The sequence below is a fragment of the Ursus americanus genome, chromosome 25 (assembly GCF_024610735.1).
Source record: "Ursus americanus isolate L20-20 chromosome 25, mUrsAme1.1.p, whole genome shotgun sequence".
Lineage (NCBI taxonomy): Eukaryota > Metazoa > Chordata > Mammalia > Carnivora > Ursidae > Ursus > Ursus americanus.
The window spans coordinates 45,951,849-45,963,391 of NC_142151.1; the positions used below are offsets into that span (position 1 = coordinate 45,951,849).

The window sequence follows — 11,543 nt, forward strand, 5'->3', positions numbered from 1 at the left end:
CCCCCTTGTTGGGAACATAAGTGGGGAGGGATAGTACTGAGGGACTGGGAATAGATTCCTCTGTCCTTGGCACAGAAGAAAAAGCTGCAGTTGCAGGGACCCTGTCTCCTACCCATCCTAAAAGTCCAGACTGGACTAGAATCCCAGTCCAGTGGCCTGAGACGTCAGTGAGCAATCCCTATCAAAATACCAATAGAATTTTTCACAAGAACAAATAATCCTAAAATGTGTATGGAACCAAAGAAGACCCCGAATAGCCAAAGTAATCCTGAAAAAGAACAACTAAGCTGGAGGTATCCCAATCTCAGATTTCAAATTATACTACAAATTTATAGAATCAAAACAGTATGGTACTTGCACAAAGATAGACACATAGATCAATAGAACAGACTACAGACCCAAGAAATAAACCTATGATCATACTGTCAATTAATTTAGGAAAAGGAGATAAGAAAATACGATAGGAAAGAACACTATTTTCAAAAAACAGTGCTAGTAAAACTGGGGGCTTACCTGTAAAAAAAATGAAACTGGCCACTTTCCAGCACAGTGTACTCAAATTAAAAAATAAAAATAAAAAAATAAACTCAATGAATTAAAAGACTAAATGTGCATTCTGGAACTATAAATAATCCCAGAAAAAAAATCACAGGCAGTAATCTCTCTAACATTGACTATAGCACAATTTTCTAGAGATGTCCCCTAAGGCAAAGGTAACCAGAGCAAAAATAAACTATTGGGATTACAGCAAAATAAATAGTTGTTGCACAACAAATTAAAACCGTCAACAAAACAGTAAGTCTACCTACTGAATGGGAGAAGATATTTGCAAGCAATGTATCTGATAAGCGGTTCATTCCAAAATACATAAAGAACTTAGGAAATTCAACAGCAAAACCAAACAATCTGATTAAAAAATGGGCAGATGACCTGAACAGACATTTCTCCAAAGGCATATAGATGGCCAACAGACACTTGACAAGATGCTCAACATCATGAATCAACAGGGAAATGCAAATCAAAACCACACTGAGTTGTTACCTTACACCAGTTCGAATGGCTAAAATCAAAATGACAAAAAATAACACATGTTGAGAAGATGTGTAGAAAAAGGACCCTACATGCACTGCTGGTGAGCATGTAAACAGTTACACCCACTAGAAAACATTATAGAGGCTCCTCAGAAAATTTAGAATAGAAATACTTGAGGACCCAATGATTTTATTATTGGGTATTTACCACCCACTGAAAAACCACCAATTTGAATAATACACACATCCATATGCTTATTTACATTATTTTCAATTATTTACAATAGCCAAGATATGAAGACAACTTAAGTGTCTGACAATAGATGAATGGGTAGGGAAGAGGTGATGTATGTATCATTATGTGTGTGTGTATATATAATATATACACAGCCATAAAAAGGGTGAGATCCTGCCATTTGAGACATTGTGGATAGACATAGAATTATCATAAGTGAAATAGCTCAGCCTGAGAAAGAAAAACACCATATGATTCTGTTCATAAGTGGCTTCTTTAAAAAAATTTATAAACAAGCAAAAAGCAGAATCAGACCTGTAAATATGGAGAACAAACTGATGGTTGCCAGAGGAGAGGTGGGTGGGGAGTTCGGTAAAACTGGTGAAGGGGAGAGGGAGATACAGTTTTCAGTTATGGAATGAGTAAGTCATGAGAGTAAAACACATAACAGAAGGAATACAATCAATGATATTGGAATACCAATGTAAGGGGACAGATGGTAGTTACACTTGTGGTGAACATAGCACAGTGTATAAACTTGTCAAATCACCAAGTTGTACACCTGAAACTAATGTAACATCGTGTGTCAACTATACTCACATTTAAAAAAATAATAACTTAAAAAAGAAAGCATAGGTAGGTTTGTTGAGCACAGAGCAGGCATTTTCAAGGGAATAATGAGATCCACAATTGGTCACATGGAGTGTGGACAGTAAGCAGGTTGGGGCTGAGAGTTGACAAGATAAGGATTCCTAGACAGGCTTTTAGATCTGGCAGAGGATTGAATGGTTTTTGGAAGAAGGTGGGCAATAGCCTAACGCTGAAGTCTGAAAATGTTTTTGGGTTTGTTTGGGTTTTTTTACAACAAATTTGGTAACTGTTTCGGACATTTTCATTTCAGAGCTCTATTTTCACTTTAATACTAAAAATAAACAAAAAATAAATAAATTGTTTATTCGTTCTACTTTATAAAGGTGGAAATGTACAAATTAATAAAGCCTGGGTGCTACCTTCAGTGAAGGGTCCACTACTATGCAGCTCAGCCCTATATTTAACCAGTCCCAAAGGACCTCAGGATAAATTACCTCCTGAGTGTAGACTGAGTTCCACGGGACTATCAGGAAAAATAAGTACAGACGAAGGGAAACCAGGTTGATTGGGCTGCTGGTAGGTACCCTTTGGCTTTTAGGTCACTATATTGCTAGCTGTCTGGGAAGATGCATGTCATGGCTCCACTATACTTCTTAGGTTATCTCTCCTGTTCCTTTCTTCACTCTGGTCTCTCCAGGATTTACACAATGACCAGAGAAGGTAAAATTGTTTTGTCTCTGGCTAGTATTCATTCAATCTTCATCTTATCCAGGGAGATGTGAAATGTTTTACCTTCCAGGCAGAGGGTTTTATTCCCTGGAAATCTCTTAAAGAACTCAGAGGCTTACAAGAGTACTTCTTGAAGTCAGGTCAGAACAAGGTTTCTGGTTATCTGGAAAGATAAAAAGCTTGCATGCAATCAAGCCTGCATTTTCTCAGCATGAGAGGCTTTTACGTAACAGAGGCAAGGATGAACTCATGACAAAAACCTCCTGAAGTAGATTATGAGTGCACTGCCTCTCACACTTTAGGTAAACTGAGAAAATCTGGGGTTATATTTATGACTTGAATCATTAGACGTATCCAAAAGTCAGTATGTTCCATACTTGTCAATGAATGTGTTCATCTTTCTCCTATTCCAGAGGTTATTTTGTTGAAATAAATTTTGGGGATCCCCAAGTTATCACATTAGTGTATTTACAATTACTAATTTTATAATTCAATGTTTTCAGTCAATGTTCAAAATACAGTAACAATTTTTGCTTTTTGATCTGCCAATTTTGCCAATATATTATAGGAAATATGTGTCTAATTCCTAAAGGAAGAAAATGCTGATTGTCAGGAAAAAAGTAAAAGAAAAAAATAAAAGAAAAAATGACACAATACAGGCTTGACACTTTCTACTACAGACTTGCGCAGATCACCCCTACAGAAAAAATAATCCAGCAAATATTATCAAGAACTTACAGCATAGATAAAATGGCGGTTGGTAAGAATAAAGAGAGAACATGATGGATAAAAGTTATGTAGATTACATTTTAATAATTTGTGGTTTCTGTAAAGTAAATTGTACAGAGAATTGTATTGATTCTACTTATTTATTCTTCTGGGAAAACAGACAAGGAAGTATTTTGTCATCAAAAAGTTCCCTTATGAATTCCCCTTGTTCTCAGACAAATTTGGAGAGCAAAAAGACAAAATGAACATAGTTTAAAAAGAAAAAAACATAACAGAAAAGTAAGTCAATTGTTACTTAAATAAGGAACATGAAGATGATATAAATGGATCAGTAAGTACGCAGTAAAAACTGTTATTTATATGGCTTCATCTATGTATTAAATTGTTTCTCTGGCTTCTGTTTTCTTTCCCACAAGTAAAGAACTTTACTCTTATTTACGACCAAGGTGATTCTAGCCTTATATTTCTAAGACAGGAAACACAAGTATTTCTTCTGGTCACATTTAAAAGAATAAATATTAAAAATAACGGTGATCATAGCTCAGGAACTGTGGCTGAGTCTTTAGCTCCCACCAAAATCTTGGAAGACAATAAAATTTGAAAATCTCATCAAAATTAAAACTTAAGACATTTCAGTCCTAAGAGCACACAATTCTGGAAAATGGAAGACATTGTCTCCATACCTAAATTACAGACATGATAACTATTGTTGCAGAAACATATTTCCCTTGCCTCTGGAGACATATCTAGAAAAATGTTGCTATGGCCAATTTCAGAGAGATTACTTCCTGTTCTCTCTTCTAGGGTTTTTATGCTTTCAGGTCTCACACTTAGGTCTTTAATCCATTTTGAGTTTAGTTTTGAGTATGGTGTAAGAGAGTGGTGTAGTTTCTTCTGTATGTAGCTGACCAGATTACAATACAATTTGTTGAAGAGACTGCTTTTTTCCGTTGGATACTCTTTCTTCCTTTATGGAATCAAGAAACTCTTTTTTTTTTTTAATTTTTTATTATGTTATGTTAGTCACCATACAGTGCATCATTAGTTTTTGATGCAGTGTTCCATGATTCATTGTTTGCTTATAACACCCAGTGCTCCTTGCAATACCTAGCCCAATCCCCCACCCCCCTCCCTCTGAAACCCTCAGTTTGCTTCCCAAAGTCCATAGTCTGTCATGGTTCATTCCCCCTTGTGTTTACCCCCCCCTTCATTTTTCCCTTCCTTTCCCTACCTATCTCCCTGCTAGTCCTTATGTTCCATAAATGAGTGAAACCATATGATAATTGTCTTTCTCTGCTTGACTTATTTCACTTAGCATAATGTCCTCCAGTCCTGTCCATGTTGCTACAAATGTTGGGTCATCGTTCTTTCTGATGGTTGAGTAATATTCCATTGTATATATGGACCGCAACTTCTTTATCTATTCGTCTGTTGAAGGGCATCTCGGCTCCTTCCACAGTTAACTATTGTGGACGATGCTGCTATGAACATTGGCGTGCATATGGCCCTTCTCTTCACTATGTCTGTATCTTTGGGGTAAATACCCAATAGTGCAATTGCTGGGTCATGGGGTAGATCTATTTTTAACTTTAAGGGACCTCCACACTGTTTTCCAAAGTGGCTGTACCAATTTACATTCCCACCAACAGTGTAAGAGGGATCCCCTTTCTCCACACCCTCTCCAACATGTGTTGTTTCTTGCTTTGTCAATTTTTGCCATTCTAACTGGCGTAAGGTGGTATCTCAAGGTGGTTTTGATTTGAATTTCCCTGATGGCTAATGATTTTGAACATTTTTTCATGTGTCTGTTAGCCATTTGTATGTCTTCCTTGAAAAAGTGTCTGTTCATATCTTCTGCCCATTTTTTGATTTGATTATTTGTTTTCCTGTATTGAGTATGAGAAGTTCTTTATAGATCTCAAATACCAGCCTTTTATCTGTAGTTTCATTTGCAAATATCTTCTCCCATTCTGTGGGTTGCTCTTAGTTTTTTTTGACTGTTTCCTTGGCTGTGCAGAAACTTTTTATCCTGATGAAGTCCCAAAAGTTCATTACTTCTTTTGCCAAGAAACTATAGAGAACAAACTGATGATTAACAGAGGGCAGGTGGGTGGGGTATGGGGGAAATAAGGGATGGGGATTAAGGTGTGCCCGTGTCCTGATGGGCACTGGGTGATGTATGCAATTGCTGAGTCACTATATTGTACAACTGAAAAGAATATAACAGTGTGTGTTAACTATATGTGGATTAAAATAAAAATAAATAAAAATTAAGAGGTACATTGCACACATAGACAATATCGTAACAGGTACAGGTTTTATATAAAGTCACTCATGCAGGAACTTTTAACGTAGACCTGTGAATATGGTTTTCCTTTTCAAGAGAGGATGTGTAAATATTTGTGCTTTAACAGGCTGAGTGGATATTGCAAATTGCACACAGGAGAAAAGTTCCAAGTCTTCATTTCACAGGAGCTAATAATAAGAACATTTAAATCTTTAAATCTTCAATTCCTTTACTCTTCACATACTCTTTCTTTTTGTTTTGTTTCTCAACAGTAGAACTTGCTTAAAGAAAATAAAAAGCAGCATGAGAAACCATACAATGATTACAGAGTTCGTTCTCTTGGGCATCTCAGACGACCCACAGCTTCAGGTTGTAATCTTTATCTTTTTATTTATGGCTTATGTATTAAGTGTCACTGGAAACCTAACCATCATCATCCTCACCCTGATAGACCGTCATCTCAAGACTCCTATGTATTACTTCCTGCAGAATTTCTCCTTCTTAGAAATTACATTCACCAGTGTCTCTATCCCCAGATTTTTGGGGGCAATCATTACGAATGTCAAGACCATTTCCTATAACAATTGCTTAGCTCAACTATTTTTTTTCATCTTCATGGGTGTTTCTGAATTTTTTCTTCTCACTGCCATGTCTTTTGATCGTTATGTTGCCATCTGCAAGCCTCTTCATTACACCACCATCATGAGCAAGAAAATCTGCACCCTGCTTGTCTTTGGGTCCTGGCTGGGAGGATTTCTTACCATTTTCCCACCACTCATGCTCATCCTTCAGCTAGATTTCTGTGCTTCCAATGTAATTGATCATTTCTCTTGTGACTATTTCCCCATTTTACAACTCTCGTGCTCGGATACATGGCTTTTAGAGATGATTGGCTTTTACTATACCTTTGTTACTCTGCTCTTCACTTTGGCCTTAGTGATTCTTTCCTACCTGTGCATCCTTAGCACCATTCTGAGAACCCCGTCTGCTAGTCAGAGGAAAAAGGCTTTCTCCACGTGTTCCTCTCACTTGATTGTCATTTCCATCTCTTATGGGAGCTGTATATTCATGTACGTCAAGCCTTCAGCAAATGAAAGAGCATCACTGACCAAAGGAGTAGCTATTCTCAACACCTCAATTGCCCCCATGCTGAACCCTTTTATATATACCCTGAGGAACCAGCAAGTAAAACAAGCTTTCAAAAACTTGCTTCATAAAGTACTGTTTTCTAGAAACAAATGAAAGTATGTATGAACATGAATGGATGTCATGGTGAAGATCCAACAAAGGACAAATAAAATTTCAATGTCTAGAGTATCTTCCAGTGTCCATCTCCCAGGTACTTGCTATGTTGTGCTCATTTCCTTAAGCTTTCTCTTAAACCAGAAGTAATTATGTTGTGTCTTGCTTTCAAACCCTCCTTAGGTTCCATTTCCTCATTGGTTTATGGTACCAAATAGAGCGTTAGTGGCTATACAACAAAAATCATTTTCCTGATTATTCCAAATAATAAAGATACTTATTTTTACTGTAGACTTGAGTAAACACTCTTTTCATGGATTTATTCTAAAATCTTATGTTCTGTTACTAATATTACATTCTTTTCTTTTTCTTACATGTTTGTTCTTAAAGCTATAAAAAGTATGAAATACATTATCTAACAACCATATTTTGTGCACACCAGCTGCATATCTGTCCAGTTCTTCCCACGCAGCTGAGTGTTTATTTTACAGCTTATGAATTATTTAAAAGTCACACATCTTTTGCTTTCTAGTTATGCTTAGGGCACGTGTTGTGTCTTTTTTATGCAATTCCTTTGTTTGACTATATTGCTATTATTTTTTAAAGATTTTATTTATTTGAGAGAGAGAAACCGGGAGCAGGAGGTTGTGGAGGGGCCAAGGGAGAGGGACAAGCAGACTCCCTGCTGAGTGGGGAACCTGATTTGGGGCTCAATTCCAGGACCCTGAGATCATGTCCCGAACTGAAGTCAGATGAACAACTGAGCCACAAGACACCCCATATCTGTATTATTTGTTTAAATATGTAAGAAATGAAGATATAGGCAGTCACCATTACACCTATGCCACATGAGTGTTGGATAGGAATTTCATAAATAATAATATCTCTTCTATAGAGCATAATTATTCTGTGCCATATGCTCAACCATGTATGTCCTAAATAATATTGTTCTTAATCTTCACAGCTATATGGCAACATAGACTAATTATCTCTGTTCCAGGTGTGCAAAGTGATGCTTGGAAAGGCTGAGTAATTTGCCTGAGGTCTTGAGGTATAACAGCCAATATGATAACCTAGTTTTGAAAAACAAAACAAGGAGACAAAAAGTTGTGTTTATTTCATGCATATTTAAATCTGTGGGATCCTGAAAATATCTATAACCTTTACTTAGGACCTGTACAATTTTATTGGTGTTTTACACTCACATTATATCATTTGGGCATGATTATATTATTATAGTCTAGTCAGGGAAGGTACTAATTCCTAATATTATACTTGACATTTAAAGTAGAATTTTAATCAAATGAAACAAGAAACTCTTCAACTGCCACTGCTGGTGAGCAATAGAGTGGGACGGAAAAAATGTTTACAGTATAAGCAATATTATACTACCAAACATTCTTATGGAAGGCAGATTAAAAATATGGAGTAAAGAATGGAACCATATGATCATTGTCTTTCTCTGATTGACTTATTTCACATAGCAAAATACCCTCTAGTTCCATCCATGTCAATACAAATGGTAGGTAGTCATGCTTTTTGATGGCTCTTAACTCTGGGAAACAAACAGGCTTGTGGAAGGGGGGTGGATGGGAGGATGGGGTAACTGGGTGACGGACATTAAGAAGGGAACGTGATGGGATGAGCCCTGGGTGTTATATGCAACTAATGAATCATTGAACATTACCTCAAAAACTAATGATATACTATATGTTGGCTAATTGAATTTAAATTAAAAAAAGAATGGACTTAGTACTATGTAGCAGATAATTGGTTTTTAAAAAATGGCATGGGGTAGATATGCATTCAGTAGAGATATGCATTAGGAACTAGGTGTTTGGTTGTTAATCTCTGAAAAATAATGTTCAGGGAAGCAAACTTCACCTACTGTGGTTGTTTGCTTGTCTTTTTTTTTTTTTCCTGTCTCATTGGACACTGTCCCCCAAGCTTCCTTTTCAAATTCAAAACTAATCTGTACGATGTTTTATATTCCTTAGTGTTTTGTGTGCAGTCCTGCTCTGGCAGTTTCGAGTCACTGCATTATTCCCAGTGAGCCAGCAGCAGAGAGAACACATCAAACAATAAGTAGCTTATGCTACATAAAATCTGTGTAGAAACCATACCAGACAGTTTTAAAACACTTTCTGATATTTTTTTCTTCTTCATATATTTGTTCCTTTCTCACTCTGTACTCAAAGAAACATATTCCCTCTAGGTAAAATGGAAAATTTAAGACAAAAACATTAACAGTACAAAGCAAAATGGTTCACTGAAAGGAAACATGTCCAGGACTGCGAGGTTTCCCTGGATAGAACAATGTCAACTGCTAATATTTTTTTATGTTCCAGCCATTCTGTGTGTTAGTGACCTGTATGAAAATCAGAGGTAAGTCAGACATATGGAAGGCAACGGAGTCCTCCAAACTGTATCATTGCTTCAAAACTTATCAGCTGAACTTTTAATTAGATTAAATAGGGCTATTGGAGTTCTATTATGCAACTGGATATAGATGTATGTATGTTTTGTTTTATTACAATTTATTCATTCTCTATTAAATGAAAAGCAGGAAATTACCATCTCTGTGCCTGTGTTTCTAATTGAATATAGGCTAGGTAGTACTTTCTTTAAGAGAATAGACTTTAATTTTAGGTAGTCCCTGGTTACATTGAACACTTGTTAACTATACAAATATATATAAGGTAGAAAACCACACTACCCTAGTTCTTCATTTGGAAATGAAGATAAAGTTCCATCGGTGTGTCATAAAGGCTAAATGAGATAGAATATATCAATCCTTAGTATGTCATTGAAATAAATAATGCCTTTCCTTAATCACAGATACTATGAATATTCTCCCCAAAGTTGGAAAACATTTCCAACTAAAAGAAGATAAATAAACCAGCTCTTCTTAAAGCATATTTAGTGCCTGTGGTTTATACAGCACTTTCATTTATATTATTTCAATTAATTCCCAAAATGCCCTTGAAATTTCATGTCCATGATAAACAGAGAAAACCGATACTTAAAGAAAATAAGTGCCAATCAAAATCACAAATCCATTTAATGGCCCATTTGTATTTTTAACCCATGTTTCTCTAATTGCAGAGCCCATATACTTTCTGCAACAGCAATTTACTGTAGAGTGTCATAAGTAAGAAATTAATAATGTCTCAATACCATGGTCTTTTTATGAGTTTATGTACTTTTCCTTTTTTCTGTGATTATTGATGACTAAATGAAGAGCAGAGCAGTGGTGTTTTCAGAATGAAATCTGGAAGGTACTTTGTGGCCATCTTATTTAACAAATACGAAGTATTATTGTTACTTTCATTTTGAACAGCTCAAAGAGTATGTCTCAGGGGTTCTCAGAAGGGGTTCTTGGTTTTGATGAAATGGGTGGACGATAATTTAAGTTTAACCTAAATCATGTTCTTCCAGGGGAAAGATGGATCTGCATTCAGAAATAACAAGATGAGCTAAATGCTTAGAGATATACTTCATACTCTGCTTGAGTACATCCTTGGATGGCTTCGGGCTTGAGGAATCATATGCACCTTGTAAAACATTGAGGTTTTTTCTCCCCAAAAGCTGCTGAATGAATGAATGAATGAATGAATGAATGAATAACATCCATCAGGCTTACATGATGTTGGTAAATGAATACAGTCCACTGATTTTCATTAACAGTTTTACACAAATAGTGTAGTATACCTCCCCCAAGTCTGTGATATTGGATTGTCTTTTCTCACAGTTTCTTTAAGTATTTTCTCTGGTCCTACAAAACTGACCTATCAGAACTCAGTTTCAGTGATGTTCATATGGACCCTTCCTATCTATTAATACCTTCCTTCATAGCTCTTCATACATTCCCTCAAAGGTTTAGTCAGTAGCTAAAATATGTAAATCTGTCATGGTATTATTTTTCAGAACATTCTTACAATTGATAGGAAATCTAAGCGGAAAAAGAATATGCAAAAAAAATTGAAATAAGGGTAAAAATACAGTTCATTGGCACATTATTACCCATGGAAAAATAATAATATACTTCTTTTTAACCTGGATCAACAATGCCAATAAAATAATGCAGAAATTTCAGTCTTGAGATTTAGAACAAATGCTGTCTATTTATTGAGCCTGTATTTTGAGACTTCCCGGTGTTATGAAAAGCTAGTGCTTTCAACAAAAGACAAACCCTGATGATGGAAGAATAATGCTGCTGAGCAGAATAGAGTTAGTTAAAAGAATGAAAGCTAAAGAAAATCAATGAAAGGAATTTTAAAATAATGTTTTATGAAGTTTTTTTGAATTATATATAAAAAAATTGGCTCCTTTCATATGTCCTTTGCCATAATTTACTCGATATGGGGAATTTAGGCCCAGTGAATAGATACATTTTGAAAAGTAGGTAAACTAAGAAAACACATCTTGTAAAACAAAGATACAACCTACATATTATGCAACCAAGAATTGGGAATACAATACAGAACTTCACTGGATGGATGTCTGTGATGTAAGAACAAACTCAAAATGAATGAATTAATTAATTAGACAAGTGTTTATTATAGTTTCCTAGGACTCTCCCAAGCGCTGGACTGTGTTGCAAAGGTTTGAAGGTCAGACTCTGTCCTAACTTTCAGACATTCACGCATAGTGGAGGAGATCACAGGAGATTTCAGCACAGATGTGTAGTGGGCTGGGA

The 11,543-nt window shown here is 35.9% G+C and overlaps 1 protein-coding gene across 1 annotated transcript; it reads left to right on the plus strand.

Moving 5' to 3' along the window:
- Nucleotides 1-5,905: 5,905 nt before the first annotated feature.
- On the plus strand, nt 5,906-6,844 carry LOC123778893 (olfactory receptor 6C3-like). Its single transcript, XM_045776549.2, has one exon. It carries the CDS (start codon nt 5,906-5,908, stop codon nt 6,842-6,844), a length of 939 nt encoding a protein of 312 aa, XP_045632505.1.
- Nucleotides 6,845-11,543: the final 4,699 nt, after the last annotated feature.

Coding starts and splice junctions, on each gene's coding strand:
- LOC123778893 (XM_045776549.2), top strand. CDS start 5,906: ATGAGAAACCATACAATGATTACAGAGTTCGTTCTCTTGGGCATCTCA.